Source organism: Achroia grisella, unplaced genomic scaffold (genome assembly GCF_030625045.1).
Source record: "Achroia grisella isolate CSIRO2021 unplaced genomic scaffold, CSIRO_AGI_Agris_v1 utg558, whole genome shotgun sequence".
NCBI classification, from domain to species: domain Eukaryota; kingdom Metazoa; phylum Arthropoda; class Insecta; order Lepidoptera; family Pyralidae; genus Achroia; species Achroia grisella.
This window is the reverse complement of record NW_026712938.1, coordinates 1,139,272-1,160,414: the sequence shown is the minus strand read 5'-3', so window position 1 is coordinate 1,160,414 and position 21,143 is coordinate 1,139,272. Positions and strand designations below refer to the sequence as shown.

The 21,143-nt window shown below is 36.7% G+C and overlaps 2 protein-coding genes across 5 annotated transcripts in view; one reads left to right on the top strand and one right to left on the bottom strand.

The window, feature by feature from the left end:
- LOC131848542 (protein sidekick) overlaps positions 1–17,042 on the top strand; it is a 49,019-nt gene extending 31,977 nt beyond the window's left edge. Inside the window, exons 12-30 of the mRNA XM_059198445.1 lie at positions 477–889; positions 1,735–1,957; positions 2,435–2,631; positions 3,345–3,554; positions 3,894–4,148; positions 4,459–4,687; positions 4,945–5,265; positions 5,344–5,524; positions 5,993–6,208; positions 7,296–7,492; positions 7,701–7,897; positions 8,574–8,813; positions 9,726–9,863; positions 10,058–10,265; positions 10,697–10,851; positions 11,362–11,491; positions 12,556–12,876; positions 13,339–13,646; positions 14,251–17,042. Coding sequence (XP_059054428.1) covers positions 477–889; positions 1,735–1,957; positions 2,435–2,631; positions 3,345–3,554; positions 3,894–4,148; positions 4,459–4,687; positions 4,945–5,265; positions 5,344–5,524; positions 5,993–6,208; positions 7,296–7,492; positions 7,701–7,897; positions 8,574–8,813; positions 9,726–9,863; positions 10,058–10,265; positions 10,697–10,851; positions 11,362–11,491; positions 12,556–12,876; positions 13,339–13,646; positions 14,251–14,493 — 4,382 coding nt within the window. The 3' untranslated portion in view covers positions 14,494–17,042. The remainder of the gene's footprint in view (positions 1–476; positions 890–1,734; positions 1,958–2,434; positions 2,632–3,344; positions 3,555–3,893; positions 4,149–4,458; positions 4,688–4,944; positions 5,266–5,343; positions 5,525–5,992; positions 6,209–7,295; positions 7,493–7,700; positions 7,898–8,573; positions 8,814–9,725; positions 9,864–10,057; positions 10,266–10,696; positions 10,852–11,361; positions 11,492–12,555; positions 12,877–13,338; positions 13,647–14,250) is intronic.
- Positions 17,043–18,050: 1,008 nt separating this feature from the next.
- On the bottom strand, positions 18,051–20,722 carry LOC131848541 (aminoacyl tRNA synthase complex-interacting multifunctional protein 2-like). 4 transcript variants are annotated; one of them, XM_059198440.1, is made up of 4 exons: positions 20,425–20,722; positions 19,879–20,022; positions 18,784–19,006; positions 18,051–18,648 (listed from the first exon to the last, which is right to left on the bottom strand). In XM_059198440.1, exons 1-4 carry the CDS (start codon positions 20,569–20,571, stop codon positions 18,296–18,298), a joined length of 867 nt encoding a protein of 288 aa, XP_059054423.1. In that variant the 5' UTR covers positions 20,572–20,722; the 3' UTR covers positions 18,051–18,295. The 4 variants fall into 4 exon arrangements, with proteins under 4 accessions (XP_059054423.1, XP_059054425.1, XP_059054427.1 ...); XM_059198442.1 differs by having other exon boundaries at positions 20,443–20,722; XM_059198444.1 differs by having other exon boundaries at positions 20,616–20,719.
- Positions 20,723–21,143: the final 421 nt, after the last annotated feature.

Sequence of the window (21,143 nt, the reverse complement as noted above, 5' to 3'; positions counted from 1 at the left end):
GTTGATCTTAGTACGCTCTGTTTCTAATGAAAATTATGAATTTTCTGGTTTGAGTAATTATACTGGGTATACTTTATTAATTTTGTTTTCAAATAGTTTTCTACAACAAATAAGCGCCCTTACGATAGCTACATGTGCGCATTCACCGATGTGTGCACACTATGTATTATTTCCATTCACACAATGATATATGGCATTTTTTTTATATATAAAAGAATGTAAATAAGTCCGCTTCCTTTGTGCCATACTATATGTAGAAATAGAAGTGTAAAAATCTGGAATATTTTTTTCTCTATTTTTGTATTGTATCATATTTTTAGTGTACCTCTCCATGTCGTATGGTTACTCTTATGAGCTGAATGTGGTGATATGATGTCTATAAATATTTTATTTAGAATTACTTTTATACCGTTCTGAACAATCTGACATTTTCTTTGCAACTTTTATATTGATTGACAATATAAAATGTTTTGCAGCACCTTCAGGTCCGCCAGTGGGTTTTATGGGATCAGCACGATCCTCATCCGAGATAATAACGCAATGGCAACCACCACTCGAAGAGCACCGTAATGGGCACATACTGGGGTACGTAATCAGATACAGACTCCGCGGCTACGATAACAGCCCATGGACCTACCAGAATATTACAAATGAAGCACAAAGAAACTATCTAATACAAGACCTGATCACGTGGAAGGACTACAATGTGCAAATCGCAGCGTACAACGATAAAGGCGTAGGAGTCTTTTCAGACAGCTATACTATTAAGACCAAAGAAGGAATTCCCGAAGCCCCTCCAGATAATATCCGGTGCGATCCCTTTAACTCAACTGCTATAACTGTCTGGTGGACACCACCTAACCCTCAGAAAATCAACGGCATCAATCAGGTACATTTATAAGATATCAAATATTTATAAGAATTAAATCTCTTAGTTCAGTCGATTTTCAGATCACGTCTGTTTTATTATCTTTTTATATGGTATGAAAAATAAATTATGATTTCGAACATCATTTTATGGTCTGTAATGTATAGCGTAACTGTAGTAATGTCCTATCGTTTTATTGCAATATTTATTGCTGTAGTGTGTCCAACTAATGATTAATTTATTTACTTGTTATTGATGAATGCTTCACCGGGGTAACAATATTTGAGCAATATTTAATTGCTTAGATAAATCGTATATTTTTCTTAATACATAGAGCAAATAGCTCTAATCAAGATGCTATTGATTGTATTCACAATCGTTGCAGTAATAACGTAATATTATTATACAATGCGTAATGTTTTACTTTCATTGTTGTTGTTAAAATATGTGTCATCGCCTACTTTCTAATAAAAATAAATTTATATGTATACTAAAATTTCAAACTCACAAAATTAGTCAGTTCAAGCAGTAATAGAAAATTAGAATTATTTTACTTCGCTAACATTAAAATTGTAATGTTTGAAAAATATATAATCTTCCGCTTATCTATATATGTATATGAATTTTTTTGTACGTTCTAGGACATAAGGTACTTTTTATCGTGTAAATGAAACGTGAAGTGGGTATAGAAAGAAAGTTTGTATGGGGAATCAACCATTATTTATCAAGGGATATAGAAGTTATACTTGTACATTAAGGGAGAAAAAGACAATATTTCTGCCTTATGGACTAATTTAAGTGGTTCGGAGATATACTAATTCTAAACAGCCTTAGGCATGTATTGATGTGGTTGTTTTTTGTTACAGGGTTATAAAATTCAAGCATGGCGCTGGAATGAGGACGAAAATATTGATGAAGAACAGAAGCTTGTAAGCATTCCTCCAAATCTACTGGATCCTCTTACCGAACAGTCCGCTATCATAAGTGGCCTAGAAAAGTTCGCTAACTACAATATATCGGTACTATGTTTCACTGAGCCAGGCGATGGACCCCGTACTGATTTCGTTTTAGTCAGAACCAAAGAAGACAGTAAGTATACGTATAAATTGATAGTAGTAGATAGTAGATAATATACATATTACTTTCACAACTGTTATCTCATTTTTTATAAGCATAGTACCCTTTACTCTTGTTACTGACAATTATGCTATAATTATACGTTTAATTCACTGTTTATATTTCTTAATAGATAGTTCTATTATTTTATAATATCTACACATATTATAAAATAATAATAGTACTACTAATACTACTATCTAATACTATCATTACACTTAGTTTATAATATCTTTCAATATTTTATAGTAAAACTATAGCTAGAAATTTTAATATAATAAACTAATAATGTTTTTTATAATACTGTTTGATTAAATCCCCCGATCGAAAGGATCATCTCGCCTGTTTATTTGTATAGAAGGCATAGTTACTACTTATAAATAATAATTGGTCGTAATATGGATTATTTCTGCAATTATATGCCTGTTATATGAAATTTATTATGTACAGTACCCGATGAAGTGGGCAGTCTACAATTCGATGACATATCAGATCGAGCAGTTCGCGTCGCATGGAGCCCACCAAAAAAATCAAATGGAATTCTAATTGGTTATAAACTGACTTATCAAATAATAGATGACGAGAATTCTTTTAGAGAAGAGGTTCTACCGCCTAATGTCACCAGTATAAAAATCGAACACTTACAGGTAATACAACTTGTTTCCTATGTCTTGACTATTAATTTGTTACTTGGAAATTCACACGCAGTAAAAAAAGACAATGCATTTCCGAGTATGAGTATATAAGCATTAACAGTAGTTATAGCAGAACCTAAGATTATGGTATTGACTCAGTCTTCTTACTTTATGTTTAAGTATTTGGGCCGAAATATGTATACAGTTTTCATGGTTTTCGTAATCAATCTATCTTCAGATCACAAACACTTAAACTGTAGGTACAACATTAAAAATTATAAATAATACCTTTATTATACACGTTGTTATATAATACATGTATCAAGTTTTTTTATTTCTACTTGGAAACGTGAGAGGAAGTTTACGTGCCTCAATCTATGATCACTAACTCACATCTCAAATATCATTAAATAATCAGTAGATAAATTCCGAAATGCAATGCCTATATCGATTTCATAATGTTCTTTTTAAACGTAATCATGACTAACCGATGCTTATTAATAAATCAATAACATTGTCAGTTAATCCTTTCAATGAAAAAGAAAGGTGACATTAATACGGTGCTAGCGTATAATTCAACAATATAAAAAACGCAAAACAACGCAATTCAAGTGCATTGAATAGAATTAGCTTTCCAGTGTATACCGACAGGCAATTCGTGAGTTCTATGATGGTCGTATAGAGCCAATATGAAATGTTTAATATTCGTCGCGGGTACATTGCAGGCCAGTACGCACTACAGACTATCGCTGCGTGCGCTGACTGCTGTGGGCGAAGGCGCTGCACGCACGGCCACCATCCAGTCGGGCGTGGAGCCAGTGCTGCCTCACGCACCACGGAACCTCGCGCTCTCCAATATTGAGGCGTTTTCGGTGCTGCTGCAGTTCACGCCTGGCTTTGACGGCAACTCATCTATATCGTTATGGACTGTTCAGGTAACGCCCAATATACGACTACTAGAATACAGAGTATGTACCGTTTATTAATAACGTTTATATTTACATTCGTGGGAATCAATCAATAAATAAAAGTATCAAAAACCAATTCAAATCTGTTACCTTCAATAGTCTATGGTAATCTAGAGATAATGCTTAATAAAATTGTAATAAAAGCTGTTAAAAAGTCAACTGAACACGATAAATTTGTTTTTTAAGATATAGTTTACATTGTTAAACTATATTCAACCTATAGGTCAAACATGAACAGACTTAAAATATACATAGGAAACTAGAGAAGTGTGTAATGCTATTGTTATATAACATTGTAATGTTTAGGCGCAAACAGCCCGCAATTCATCATGGGTGACGATATACGAGGTGAACGCACCAGACGTGCAGTCGATCCTGGTGAGTGGACTGGTGCCGTTCACTACATACCGTCTTCGGCTGATCGCGACGAACGTTGTGGGTTCGTCGCAGCCGTCCGAGCCGTGCAAAGAGTTCCAGACTATCCAGGCGCCGCCCGCACACCCGCCGCGTAACGTCACCGTGCGCGCCGTCAGCGCCCACAATCTGCGCGTCCGCTGGATCGTAAGTCAACTCTTGCTTACATACATACTATGTAAATCTACATGCACTTCAATATTTTCTTACAGAGACGTTAGCTATTCGCTAGATGTAGCGAACCGTATCACCGGTTTAAACCTACTACAAATATTCCTATTTCTTAATTTCTTAATAATTTATAGTCAGCTTATTATATATTAGAAAAATAATTGATCTTTGAATATAAATTTAATAATAACTTTTCGTAATTAAAGTATAACACTGCTTGACACCGAATGTTCAGCTTATTCAGAATATTTTGATGGTATAATATCCTTATTCCTTTATTTTACAGCCACTGCAACAAAGTGAATGGTATGGTAATCCAAAAGGTTATAATATCACATACAAACGGAGTGGTACCAATGAAACATTATTTATCATCATCGACGATCACACTGCCAACTCGCACGTTCTCTCAGAGCTCGAGGAGTGGTCCTTGTACGAAATTCAAATGACGGCTATTAACGAGGTCGGCACGTCAGCAGAGAGTCCTATAGCTACAGAAAGAACGAGAGAAGCTGGTAAGTATTTAATTTTTCTATAAGTAATTTATTCTTTTTAAAAACAAATAAAGATACTATTTGTTAAGGTATTAATAAAAAAAGCGATATGGTATAACAATACAACATACTTTGTGAATGCAATTCAGTAAAGAAGAAACAAGTGCCGAACAAATACATCGTGTGTCATTGTTATCTATAAATTGTGTCTTCATGAAATTTGTCAAAAAAAATATATAGTATTTTGTTTAATTCAATAATGCATATTAACTTTCCAGTGCCATCCAGTGGTCCCATAGATGTGTCAGCAAATGCCACATCATCCACAACTGTTGTAGTCCTTTGGGGTGACATACCAGTACAAGATCAAAATGGTTTAATTGAGGGTTACAAAGTGTGCTATGCAGCGATTGTCCCTCCACCACGACCTGAGCAGCAGAAGGTAGAATGCCAAGCTATACCTTCTAATCAAACGCACACCGTAACATTGACGGAACTTAGAAAATATGTTGTTTATCAAATACAAGTATTAGGATATACAAGATTGGGAGAGGGTGCATTGAGTGATCCGCCTGTCACCGTAAGGACTTTTGACGATAGTACGTATGATGGAACATACCTATTTATTTTTTACTTTTCCTTTTTATTTTTATTAATTTTTATAATTAACATTATAGCTCCTGGGCCACCGTCAAACGTATCATTCCCTGACGTGACGTTTACAACTGCTCGTATAATTTGGGATGTACCTGAAGACCCCAATGGCGAAATATTAGCATATAAAGTGACGTATCACCTCAATAATACATCTCAGCACACATTCTCTAGAGAGTTCCTGCCGTCGGATCGAACATTCCGGTGAGTACACATGTATTGATAGTAAAATGAATAAATATATATATTTTGAAAATACATACATTGTATATTTTGTCATCTTAAAAAAATATTGAGTTCTTCTTATTGATTTTTATTTGTATATATATATATATTTATCTAGTAAAATACATATACATTAACAGTGAGTAATATGGGTCATATTACATATGTTGTAATAATTAAATGTAACAACTACAACAGTTGTACTTTAGCACAGCGGGGGAGTGGAGCTCTAATATATTGTAGTCTTTAAATGGTTTCTTTTCTTTCTCGATCCTTAATCGTCTGGCTCATAATCTCCTCCTGATTTTGAGGTACAGAAATGTAAATGTAATGTGATCATAAATCTGATCGGGACAATTTGACCCGATATCACCCTTATCCTAACTCCACTGTCGCCTCGCTGTACTAGAAAATAAGTAGGATAATAAAGGTATGGTTGGTGGTCAGGGCGACGGAGCTGTCGTCGGAGCGATATTACCAGTTCGCTGTGCGAGCACGAACGCGGCTGGGGTGGGGCGCGACTGCACGCGTGTTGGTGCTGACGACGGCGAACCGCGCCGCGCCCGCCCCTCCTGCGAGGCCCCACGTCGCACGATCGCTGCTGCAGCCGCACCACATCACCTTCTCCTGGACACCCGGCGACGACGGATACGCGCCGCTCAGGTTACAATGCACACATACCACTACTAATCTAATCACACGAGGCCTTCTTTAAACAATTCTTTAAACGATGCCTTCTTTAAACGACCTCTGTGGTCTAGCGGTCTAGCACTAGCGCTTTATGTCCGATGGTCGCGGGTTCGGTTCCTCGCACGGCACAAACATTTGTATTCATGAGTATGATTGTTTGTATCGGTCTGAGTATTTTCTATGTATAATATGTATGTATTACGAAACAAAAAAAAATTGTCTACGTATTTGTATCAGTTGTCTAGTACCCATAACACATGCTTTAGCTAGCTTAACTTGGGTTTAGATGGCTCTGTGTGAATTGTCCTGAGATTATTATTATTATTATTATTAATTACTCATTCATTTTACTAGCTCGATGAGTTAATTCTTCTGAAATTCACAACTCTCCAATACAATAATGATGGTAATAATAACACAAGACAAGAAAACTGTTATGTATTATTGGTGATAGTAGATAATATATTTTTTCTGTACACCGTTACTTGTAGTACTTTGTATCGGCCATTAATAAATCTCATTCCGCAGTCTTCATCTGTCTTTCATTGGATACATTACAAAAACATTAATAATAATAATAATAATAATTAGATATACAAAAACCACTTTACATCACCCTTCAAAAAGCTGCCATCTTAAATACTTGCCGTACAGTCCGAAAATTTCTCGAAATCGATGAAAATTATATAACACCAGTCACACCAGGCACACAATAAGTACACACACACTCACACATACATACACGCGCACACACACATACACAAACTCTGCAATTACTTGGTTTCGGCCCGTAAGTGTGAAGAAACCAGCAATAGCTGTGAAAAAATAAAGAATAACAATAAAAATAATATATTTATTTTTTGACACTATTTATATTATTACACTGTGATATATATTTGGTCAAAATATGTAATCTGCTTAGTTAAAGCTTTATTCGAAATTACGTATTCAAAATGCCACGTGCCTTGCGACGTAACTTGTAGCCAGATATTTGCCAATGAAAAACATCAAAATGTGTGTTGTAATGATTGGTTTTAATTAATTATGACATGCTCTCCAGATATTACACTGTACAACAAAAAGAAGAAGGAGGAACATGGCAAACGATTCCGGAACGAGTAGACCCTTTTGCAACTTCGTACACGGCCGAGGGTCTCAAACCATATACTGCCTATCAGTTTAGGATAAGAGCAACGAACGACATCGGACCTAGCCGTTTCAGCAATGCCACTGAAACCATTCGTACTCTTCCCGCCGGTAAATATAATATTTAGACATATGTCATAATTTTATTTCATTTACGACACTTCTTTTAACTGCTGAGTGTTCGTGGGCAACCTCACTTCTCGCAACCTCATAGTCGGTGACTATGTCATTCGCCAGTTACTATAATGGGTACCACACCAGTAGATATCTGCGTTGCTAATGTAAATTTACGCATTATAATGATTATTTCGATGTTAAGCTCCCAGCAAAGCGGTGGAGAACCTGCACGTGGTGCCGATAACGCCGAGCAGCGTGCGCGTGCAGTGGAGCCCGCTGGGCGAGCCGCACTGGAGCGGCGACGCGCGCACCGGCGGCTACCGCGTGCTCTACCAGCCGCTCACAGACTTCGTGCCCGCGCTGCACCACACCATGAAGGTGGACGTGCCCGGCATCAAGGTACGCCGCGATATGACACACGATCACCTATATGCCATTCATTAGGGCTAATAAAAAAAATATTGTCTACTAAACACTGCCCAAACCGTGTCACACCACCTTATTCTTTTACTATTGTTATTTTTAGTACATAAGATCGATCATAAAGATAATTATAATATATTTCCAACTTAAGCATAATTCTTAACAATTCCTAAAATATACAGAGGTTTCTCTAAACTCGGTGTAAAATTGGATTACAAATTTCAATAAAAGAGTCATTATGGTTGACGCAGATTGGTGAGAATATTTCTCAATACACACCCTGATTATGTTGCGAATATCTATTAAAACATGTCAATTATTTAAACAATTTTAGTTCGGTAAACTATTTCTAACATTTAGTATAGTCAAAAAATTCTTACTGTCAAATACAATTACATCTATTCACATAATGAAAAACAATCATTGTAATCCAACGCGACACATCGAGGCAGTGTATCGACATAAGATACTGACAGCGTTGCCGCTTTGAATAGCCATACCTTCTGTGTAAAGTAGCTAACAGTTCTCGGGTCACAAGTAATCTCGATGAGACGCGCTGAAGCTTCTGGGGTTCATGGGCCCAACGTGTCCACAGATCGTACTGTCGATTGAGGATTGGAGTATACCGTAAGCGTTTAATGCACGTGCGCAGAGCGAGGAGGTGGTGCTGACGGAGCTGGCGGTGGACCGCAACTACGAGATCAGCGTGTGCGCGCTGAACTCGCAGGGCGGCGGGCCCGCGGGCACGCCGGCCGTGGTGTGGGTGGGCGAGGCCGTGCCCACCGCGCCGCCGGGCCACGTGCGCGCCGCCGCGCTCTCGCCCACCGAGGTCGCGCTCTCCTGGCAGCCGCCGCTCGCCGCGCACCAGAACGGAGACCTGCTCGGGTACAAGGTGAGCCTCCGCCCGTGCTCGGATACAGGGCGGGCCCGCGGCCGTGGTGTGGGTGGGCGAGGCCGTGCCCACCGCGCCGCCGGGCCACGTGCGCGCCGCCGCGCTCTCGCCCACCGAGGTCGCGCTCTCCTGGCAGCCGCCGCTCGCCGCGCACCAGAACGGAGACCTGCTCGGGTACAAGGTGAGCCTCCGCCCGTGCTCGGATACAGGGCGGGCCCGCGGCCGTGGTGTGGGTGGGCGAGGCCGTGCCCACCGCGCCGCCGGGCCACGTGCGCGCCGCCGCGCTCTCGCCCACCGAGGTCGCGCTCTCCTGGCAGCCGCCGCTCGCCGCGCACCAGAACGGAGACCTGCTCGGGTACAAGGTGAGCCTCCGCCCGTGCTCGGCTACCGGGCGGGCCCGCGGCCGTGGTGTGGGTGGGCGAGGCCGTGCCCACCGCGCCGCCGGGCCACGTGCGCGCCGCCGCGCTCTCGCCCACCGAGGTCGCGCTCTCCTGGCAGCCGCCGCTCGCCGCGCACCAGAACGGAGACCTGCTCGGGTACAAGGTGAGCCTCCGCCCGTGCTCGGATACAGGGCGGGCCCGCGGCCGTGGTGTGGGTGGGCGAGGCCGTGCCCACCGCGCCGCCGGGCCACGTGCGCGCCGCCGCGCTCTCGCCCACCGAGGTCGCGCTCTCCTGGCAGCCGCCGCTCGCCGCGCACCAGAACGGAGACCTGCTCGGGTACAAGGTGAGCCTCCGCCCGTGCTCGGATACAGGGCGGGCCCGCGGCCGTGGTGTGGGTGGGCGAGGCCGTGCCCACCGCGCCGTCCTATTAGGCCAATCCAATGTCACTAACATTGGCAATTTCTTTGTTTTTTTAATGATTTTCATGTGTCATCATCGTTCAGATTATAATTAATCTATTAATGTTTTTAGATATTCTATCTGATGACGGATTCGCCTGAAGAACCGGAACCCGGTAGGCGAGTTGAGGAAGAAACTGAAGTAGTCCCAGCGACAGCTACGTCACATTCACTAGTTTTTCTCGACAAATACACGCAATACCGTATTCAGGTAATTAATAAAAATCTTTGTTTGATAATTGTATATCTGTGTCACACATCTATGTGTCTGTAATATTTTTTTTTATTAAATATATTTAAACTTTAACTATATCATAAATTTTAACTGTTTTTGTTTCACGTATGTATATTATTTGATTAGGCAAAAATACATGACCAATAAAATAATATGTTTGAAAATTACAGGTACTTGCATTTAATCCTGCTGGAGATGGTCCTCGATCAAGTGCAATCTCAGTACGTACTCACCAGGGCCTGCCGTCGGCACCACGCAACATCACCTTCAACGACATAACGATGAATAGTCTGGTCGTGTCTTGGGAGGCGCCACAACGACGCAACGGACTGATACAGGCATATCTCGTCACATATGAAACGATAGAACAAGACGAACGTGAGTATCTATAAAATTAATAATATTACATGTTTCTATAAATACTATGAAAGTTTTATTACAATATATAAATACTTTTTGGTGTTACATTGTATTGTCTTCTTGTATACGATCACTACCAATAGTAAATTTATTCATTTCCTCTCCTTACCACATTACTAACACTGACTAAACTTTAATTCAATTATTCAAACATTGCTCTAAATTCTTTTATTCTACTTGTTGACTCTTAAAAATACGAAGCAATTACACATATTGGCAAATAACGTGAGTATGATATATTAGTGTATAGTGACAAATTGACATATTTAACTTGTACGTATTTACTTTCGTGGATTAATGTTAACAAATCTATTTATTACCATAAGACTAATGACAAATGAGGAGTACATAGTATATTGTACTAGTGTCAATAGATGTATATCTTTCAGGGTTCAGCAAGCAAGTGAAACAGAAGGTTACGGAGCGGCGGCTGGCCGTGGGCGGCCTGGAGGAGGAAGAGGAGTACACGTTCAGCGTGCGCGCCGCCACCGACGGCGCCGGCGCGGGCGCGCCCGCAGTCGCGCGCGTGCGCACCGGCCCGCAGGTACACTCGCATCCTAATTAACACTCGTGTGACAACTCCCTAATTACTATAGTAATAACTTATTCGTGTGGCAATATCACACGAGTATTGACTAGCAATGACAGCGATGTCTTAACGTAGAACATTCATAGTATCTTGTCGTAAATACGCACCTGTGGCAGCTCACTAATTAACTACCTATATATGTGTCGAAAAACCAGGATGGAGATGTGCAAAAATATGTTTAACATTTAAACTTTTTAAAATTATGAATATATTTTTCCACAAATTCAAACATATATGTAATGCTTTTAAAAGTATTGAACATATTTTGTTGCTTATTTTGTATTTCTCTTGTTTAGCTATTTTAGAGTATTGTCGAAGTATTTTTTTTAAATCCTACTATAATTCGTGGCTGTACACGATATTTCATTAACACGTTTATTTTAATTACCGACTCGGCATCGAATCTTGCATAAAAAGTAGAACGCCCTGCAATCTGTATATTGTGACCGGTTTGTCCTGCGGCAGGCCGGGTCGCCGTCCGCGCCGCGCCGGCTGCGGCTGGCGCCCGACCCCGCGGCGCTGCACCTCCGCTGGGAGAACGCCGCCTCCGGAAGGGGCCCGCTGCTCGGGTACTACATCGAGGCCAGGAAGAAGGGTACGCACGCACGCTCCGCTCTCTATCCTTCTCGCTATCCGGCTCCCTCCCACTTCTACATTTAACGGCCTCGCTGGTATAGCACACCGCTTTACTTCCGATGTTCCCAGAGTTCGATACCTCGCACGGGACAAGTATTTATTATATAGTATGTATGTATAGTATAGTATTATATAGTATGATATATATCGTACATATGTAATATATATTATGTATGTATTTATATCGGTTGTATAATACCCATGATACAAACTCTGCTTAGCTTGGGACTAAATATTAAAATAAATATTATTATTTACTCTGTTCCTATAGAACTTACAAGAATAAAAACGACACTTGCGCAGCCTACGACAAGCTAGTGATGCCAATAGCAATACGAATAATTGTATTAAATATTTTGAAGAACCTATTAAAGATTTCGATTTCTTTTACTACATTAATTATACACATTTCAACACACATATTGTACTAAAAAATGTCATGTCATGTCAGAGGTGCTTTTCAAATAATTTTCCTAATACTACTCATGCACTGAATCTGAACACTCCTGTCTGTTTTATAACCAGAATTTGTTATTATTCTTATTCTTATTAAAATTGTCATTTATAAATGCAGCAAAGGAATCGTGGCAAGCCTGTAAGTCTTCTATTTTTATTCAATATACAGCACCTATATTTTCCACTCTAAACTAAACTAACTGTTACAAAACATCAACTAGGTGAAAAATATATAAATCATATTGTAGTGGCTAGGTGTAGGTTCTGAAACCGATGTCTTAGTCATGTTGTGATGATAGTTGGTGTACCATTTAATGAATGTCGCCTATTGAATATCTAACGATCACTTGATGTTTGTCTAAACCGTAAAGAAAACTCTTATTCCACTCACATCTTTCTACTGCTAATTTATTTCTCATGAATACTACTTACTAATTTTATTTATTTTATATGTATGGTAATCTATAAGGTATTTATAATATGGGCTATTAGTGCCCTATTAAAAATTAAAAAAATATATTATTATATAAAAAAAATATTGTATACATTGTATTTTTTTTTACTCAGACGACACAAGGTGGGAAACAATAACGCGCACTAGCAACGGCATGTTGGAAGAATTTACGATATCATACCAGAGTCTTTTACCGTCAACAACTTACTCGTTCCGAGTGATCGCATACAACACGTACGGTATCAGCAACCCAACATACAGCGACAAGGTGATCGTGACGCCATCGAAATTGTACTTAGAGTACGGCTACCTGCAGTACCGCCCCTTCTACCGACGTACCTGGTTCATGGTTGCGCTAGCTGCGGCATCCATCATCATTATAATTATGGTGATAGCCATTTTATGCGTAAAAAGCAAGAGTTATAAATACAAAAGTAAGTAATCATTTAACAGTACATATTTCGTAGTATATGTGCCAATTCTAATTACGGCTAACAGTTTCCTCTATATGACATATCAGTAAACTTAGACAAGTAAATGACAGAGATAAATACTATTAAAATATATCAATATTTTCTATGTGATGGAGGAGTCAAGCCCCAAAAGACTTAATATAAGTTACACCTGAATATTTATACTAAAATAGGTGCTTACTTCTTAGTTTCTATTAATGAACATATTGCTATCGATACATACTTCACTTCTGTTTGGGAGGTTTAGTTTGATGGGAGGGAATACGTTCCTATACGTCACTAGTTGTTTAACAAATTCCTCTATATACCGTGGAATATTCGTGCCAATTTACTCATATATTTTTTAAAACAACTTTTACAAGTTTGTGACGATCTGTTATAATTGAGGTACCTGATTGTAAATAAACACTAATATACTTTCAGAAGAAGCACAGAAAACCCTAGAAGAATCGCTCGCGGGCGAGACCGACGAGCGGGGCTCGCTGGCGATGGATCTGTACCGATCGCGGCAGAACTCGATGGCCAGCACGGGCGCGCTGGGCGGCGGCGGCGGCGGAGCCACCCTGCGGCGTGGCAAGGCAGCCGCCACGCTCGCCAAGTCCCCGCCGCGCCCCTCGCCCGCATCCGTCGCCTACCACAGCGACGAGGAGAGCCTGCGCGGCTACGACGAGAACCCCGACGACTCCTCGCTCACAGAGAAGCCCTCCGAGATGAGCTCCTCCGACTCCCAGGTGATCACCATTAAAATAAGCGTCGTGTGAACTCTCACGTCGACGTCACTAAATACGGACCTTATTTTTTTCCCCGACTACCTTCGACCGGATACTGCGATGGTAAATATCTGAATTAAAAATCCGCATCTGCTAAGTTTTAATTTTAGTCACGCTTCCATCCCAATCGCGCACTCCTTGTAGTAGGTGCTGCATCGTTTACCGATTAACCATACGATAGAGTGATTGACCCGACACCGGCAATTCATAAACTCTAAGTCTTGTGGTTAAATTCTACTTAAAGGGAAATATGCATTTATTTTTTGTTATGCCCACTTGTACATATATAAGTTCAAGCTATCTTCGTTCTTTCGTAATGTGTATTGTATTAATTAGGTTTCTTATTTATTTCTATATTCTGTCGACTGAACTTATCGTAATAATACATGTATAAAGAATATATAATATTAATAGTAAAAGATATAGTAAATGCTTAACAAATCGAATACTAAAATGAATAATATTAAATAAGATTAAATTATTTAGTGCATGATCTATAAAATACTGAATGTTTCAAACCAAAAAGGCTAAACTAGTGTAAAGCATGATTAATATTTATTTACAGAATTCGGAAAGCGAAAATGAGAGCGTGAAATCAGAGCCACACTCTTTTGTAAATCATTACGCAAACGTAAATGACACACTGCGACAGTCATGGAAGCGACAGCGGCCGTTCCGGCAGTACTCGAGCTACACAGACTCTGAACCTGAGGGCAGCGCCGTGGTGAGCCTCAACGGCGGCCAGATCGTAATGAACAATATGGCGCGTTCGCGGGCGCCTCTTCCTGGATTCTCCTCGTTCGTATGACACGAGCCCTCCGCCGCGCCCGCGCGACTTATACTCCATATGTAATTCTCATTGCCCTTTCTTCTATTTATTTCGAATGTACATATCACTTGACAAGCTTTACGATTACGTAAAATATTAAGCTAGTTATAAATTAATAATATACATACATCTATAATTAAATAACGTAGTTAATCGTGTTTAGTTTTCAGAGTAACAGTTGATGTAAGCGTTACTATGACCAATGTTATTAGCTTCACGTTTTCAAATTTCAGATCTCGTTAATTATTTATATTAAGACATACTGTTAAGATAGTTCTCATAGCAACTCTTATGCATAGTATAAGATTAGTATACTATAAATTAAATTAGTGTTTTACCAAAACAAATTCAATAATAATATAAATATATAATATTATTTGTTTGTAATAATTAAAAAATGCGCTTATTTTACTTAGTACTTACAATGCGCATAATCAATATTCATTATCATTATTTTTTATATTTAAATAACATTGATCAGTACCCCCTTATTCTTACAAGGTATAGGTGCCACTTTCAAACGAAGTAAATAACTCCTAAGAAAAGGTGTAAGAACAGTTGAGTAGCTTTTATGTTTCATGAATAAGGGGGCAAGTGTTTGACTTGTTTTTTTAGTCTTCGATCATTAGTTTAAAGCTAGTGTTATTACAATTTTTGACGTTTTATTGTTAAAATATACAATTGACTGATAGTTATAGTAAAAATCCGATTTATAGATGTAAATAGATTTAACAATTACTACAATGCGGACACATGCCTTTATATCATAAATTTGGCACAATATATATAAAATTAAACTGTGATTGATCGTATTATGCTCTAATATTACGATAATTATGAATTATTACTATAAGAATCAAAATATTAATACACCGATTGTGTGTTCTTTTCTCACTTAGAGCAATTGAAGGCGTTATCGATGCAATGGGATCTGCAGTTCTTTGGGATGAGGACAACTACGTTCAAATCAAATCAATCAAATCGAAATCTCTTTATTTATGTAGGTAGACCTACAGACTCTTATGATATGTCAAATTTACCATTAGTTCCGAGTGCCTTCGAGCTAAGAAGAACTGCCAAGAAACTCCGCTCCTTTCTTTTCAAATGAGCTTGTACCTGTTTCAAATAATTGTTTTTGTTTTTTTTTTAATTGATAAAATGAAGTCAGATAAGACATCAGAGATTATGGAAATTTTAATCATGCATGATTTATATATATAAGGCATTCAGATAAAATAACAATCCCATAAGAGGCAACAACTGCGATAAATTATTTTTATAATTCTGTCAGTCATACATATGTTGCATGTAGATACTGGCCGGAATTACGCTAGATACGAACGCAAAAAATTCAATAGCGCCTTCTATTGTGAATACTGGGAAATTTCATCGTAATTAACAAATTCTCTTTCATTTGCATTGTAATGCAATATTTGCATTTACAATAATTATAGCACTATTGTTAATAATAGAATATTATGCCTTTAACTATAGAGGTGATTGGTTTATAGATTTCGTAGGTGTTACCTATTCTACATATGTACGTTCTACTATGTTGAACATGATGCAACACCTGAAATATTAATACTTTTTACTATAAGCTAATAGAATTTAATGAAATTTAATGTAATAGTTATAAATGATATCTTCTCATATCATTCATTTTCTTTTGATCTTCATAATTTGGTTTTAATTTAACTGCATACTGGGGTGACACCATGCTATAACGTACATTGTATAAAAACTTATAATGGTACATAAGTATAAACTCACCAAGTACTAGTGCCATTGAAATGTTAAACCAAATGAATCAGTCATTAACATTTTTACACAAATTTATCTTCTTTACAAGCTGCTTTATAGCTTTTATGTGTAAATAGATTCCGTTTGCTTTTTTATGTTTGCCATATTTAGGCATATCTTTTATCAAAATAACTGAAAAAAGTTATGAAATATTTATTTATAGCATAAAAACATTTATGATTTTCAATATTTTATTAATATTTTTAATTTTTGTCTTTTATGAAAAATTCCAATTTGATATATTCTATAACATCAATGGAAGGTATGCCAAAATTGTTTACTGAATACGTATGACAAGTGTACATTAAGTTAAAAACTATTATTATACTTGAAACTTTGAACCAAGAAATTACGCAGGCGTCATTTGATTTGGTTCCCTGAATTATTAGACATTTTATATAGTAATAATACCTATTAGAAACAATTAGATTCTTCTTGAATTTAGATATTAAATTAAGGCGAGATAAATGTAGATGAGTATATTTACCAGGAATAAAAGATTAATTGCACCAACTTAATAATTGACATTCCAATTTATAGATATTATTATACATGTATATTGACATGGGTGTAGCCAGCCATGGGCTCAGGGTGAGGTAACCCTGATTTCATACAAAATGGTTACACCCTATAGCACCCTGTAACTTTGTTATTTTTGTGTCAACTGTCGGGTATGAACTTTCTTACGCATATTAAGTATCGTATAAGTACTTAGATAATATTTTTTTTTATTTGATTATGTACCTTACAGTTCAGAGCCCCACCGTGGTTACGCCCATGTATACTGACAGGCTCTAATGTTCTCTAAAAAAAGTATGTCTTTATGCAGTGTACATAGTAGCCAATCACTGTCATATCCACAAAAAAAAATGAGTATTAGTTTAAAATGTAAGTGGTCTTTTGATTTACACACAGCAATTGAAACTCGTTCATGATGATAAACAATGCACACACTCAAGACCAATGTGGTATACCAGTTTAGTATACCGCCTTTCTCATATGATACAACATTTTTTATTTATGAGTATGATTGTTTGTATTGGTCCGGGTGTTTTCTATGTATATAGTGTATGTATTTACAAAAAAAAAATTAAGTATTTCTATCAGTTGTCTAGTACCTATAACACAAGCTCTGCGTGACTTGGAACTTATTATTATATTGAATTGTATACATGACATTCACAATATTTTCTATTATATTTTTTTCAATTGAATTTTCAATTATATTTCAAAAGAAAGGATAAAAAAAGGTGCCATTCATAAAAACTAGACTCAAAACTTCAATTTATACATCAAAATATTTAAAATATGAAATTTTTATATAAATAGACAATATTAAAACAATAACTAGTTTTATTTTGATGTTTCCTTTTTGGTATTAAAAAGTGCTCAAAATTTAAACATAATCCTTTTTTAAGTTAATTTCACCATAATGTTATTTTATCCATTAAAACCCAAAAAAGGCACATTGTTGTGTACCCATACATAATGTTCTTAAATTAATGTCATGAAGGTATTTTTTAACTTTATATTGGAATACCAAGCTTTGTGCAGTCATTCATAAAACTTCCTCCATCTACGTAGGTTTTGAAAAAATGGGTACAAATATTTTTGCTTTATATATATTTTAGGGTGTCTAAAAGTGATTCCTTAGTATGTGAGTTGTCTGTCACTAACCTATTTGTATTATAAATAATCAATTCTTTTTTTCGGACTCGTTTGAACTGAAAAATATTGATATTTCACTGCATATATCTTTTCAGGTTTAATTAAATCCTTCATTCAACAATTAGTTTGTCTATGATAAGTGTCATAGGCGAAAACTCAAGTGAGTATGGTAGTGTTCTCTAAAAATCATTTGAATGTTCACTGTGAGTAATATCACAGATAAAATAATATTATGTTCGAATGTCCAAGAAATTGGTAATTCATTTTTACATTAATTAAAAAACTATTCAGTTGTTAAATACATTTTATTTTACACAGATAGGCAAAGTTTGTTGCAGTTTTCATACCATACTTTTGGTACTGATTTTGGAATTGTTTTCCACTGCTTAGCAATATTGTATGCTGCCAGGTCAACAATTGTAAATTCATTTTTATATATCCAATTTTTACAATTTAAAAATAGTTTTGTAATCTGAATTTCTTTGTTCTTTTCTGGAGTTCTTTCTAATATGTGACAGATATCTAGTAGCCCATCCACAGTATGGTCTTCATGATCATAAAATACAACAGATGGGAAAACCAATGATAAATATCTCAGTACATTAACATTGCCAGTTATTGGTATGGCCAAGGGTGATAATTTTAATTCAGTATCAGCTGAAACTAAACATTAAATATATATTATTTATTTACAAATATTTTAAAACTAAAGAAATATACTATTTAATTTAATTTAATTAATAATTATGAAACTAAATAAAATAGTAAATTTCTTTATAAAAACTATTTTCATCTTACCACATTTGAATATCAGCCTTAAAGTCATAACTGCATTATTTACAGAAGTTTGTGTTTGCAAATTTTTCATGAAGCCTTCAATTTTTAAAGCTTTGTCATTAGGCACAGATGAATGAATATGCCATGTTGTTTTTAGAGCAATATTGGACTGTGAAAGTATTATCTTCAAAAACCAAGGCCAATTATCAGGACTCACAATTAATACAATTTCTTCTGGTTGTATCTGAAATGTTTTCAGTTTAAGATTAGTTTAAATACATTCTTTTATTGAAGTTTAATTTCATAAGTAAATTAATTAAAGCCCATTCCTTGCCCAAACAGAACCTATCCTATTCCATATATTTATTCCTATTTGATTTATGTAAGATGTTTTTTTAATGTAATTTATAATGTTTTTTCAAGTAATATGTCTTCTGTTACAAAAGGAATGTATATTTTTGTGAAAAAAAGTGTGGTTGGGGTGGAACGGGTGTACGGGGTATGGGGTATTCGGGGTCAATATGAACGTGCCTCAGGCGACGTTGTCGCGTATGTCGGATATTACTCCTCGGTGCGTAGTCGACCATACTGACTATAAGCGGGTTAGGGTGGAATTGGGTAGAGTCGAAGTAGTGTCGAGATTCTTCCTTCATAAACTGCTTGATGGAGGGCAGATTAAGATCGCGGTGTAGATCAACGCTACGAACAAACCACGGCGCACCGGTGGCTCGACGCAAAATCCTATTCTGTATTATCTGTAGTCGGTTAATTAAATAATAGGGTATGTGGGCGAATACGGGACTGGCGTTTGTCATGCTGGGACGGATGCAAGCCTTGTATAATGTCAGCTTGTTGCGAAGCGACATTTTACTATGCTTGTTAATAAAAGGACGGAATGTATATGCAAAGTTGTAAGTTTCTAGTTAAAACTGCATAAATTGCACATTGATAAATGTTCGAGCCACTAAGGCCTAATTTATACAAAAGTAATTGTTTAGATACCCGATTGTTAAATAAGATTCTGAGGAGGTTAACTTTGCCACAACATCATTATTACCATATAAAACATTGCTACTAAAATTGCTTAATATTAAAAAAAATCTAAGGATAACTCACATTTATGTTTATTTTACGATCTTGTCCATTAAACTTGCAGTGTGCACTAATTGTTTTAATTCTATCATAGAGTGTATCAAGTTTTTTCAGGAGCAGATCTTGTCGCTTTTCTAATTCAGCCATTTTATTGTTTGAAATTTGTGCCTGCAATTAAACAATATTTTATGTAGAATTCTTAGAAGCCTTTGTCTATTATTAGGCATTTTAATATTACTATAGAATAGAAGAAGCAATATAACACAATATTAACAGTTCTATGAAAGAGCAATGATATTTTCATGAAATTTAATGTATAATTTGTACCAAGCCAAGAAATGCCACAAGACAACATATCAATGTAAAAAAAATAGTATCAGGGAAAATAAAGAAATGTTTTTCGATTTGCACGAATATTATCAAAAATAGATATCAATGATAAATGAAATATCTGCATTATGTTTCAGCCATTATGAACAAATTTTTAAAAGTAGTACATAATACACCAATTTTAGTTTAAAAATGACGAGTGTTAGTTCCAAAGAAGCATTTGAATATTGTGAAGTAAACCTTAAGAAGCTTGATAACCTGCTCACTGATATGAATATCGCAATCGTCTGGTTGCACAGAATGGTTTGGATTTTTCATGCGATACATGCACTTCGGCAATGACAGTTGATCGTCATATTTTATGATATTCTTCATGCGATACATCATTTTAAAAGGTAATGAATGAACAGGAGGTATAATATATCAAATACCTCAAAATAAAATATATATGACTGTGACAAAAATGGAAAATTTCAATAAAAATAAAATTTTAAAAAGTAATAGTACTAGTGCTCTGTGAAATAGGTGACAATTGGTGAACGAAAAAAGAATGACAGATTTAACAGACGACAGACAAGATTTTTTTTATAAAATTCACAAATACTTGGCACGTTGTGCATTTGCAATGAATAGTTTTCGGGACAGATCAACCTAAACCACCTTGTTGTCCTGTTGACAAGAAAAGTCTGTTTTGATGCTACCTTAGATTTATATATTCTTATTTATTCTATATAAAATACGAAATAGAGTAAAGGAATTTGGACGCATCGCCATACGCTTTTTGCGCTCACAATGTTTATTCACGCTCAGTCGTAATCTAAAACTACCATGAAACATAGTCAAATAACCGAAGAAGAACATTTATCCAAATTAATTTAACCAGATAGACAAATTAGAATATTTTCTCTCATCTAGGGATTAGGTCGTACATTTGGAAATTAAGATCCAAACCACTCTCG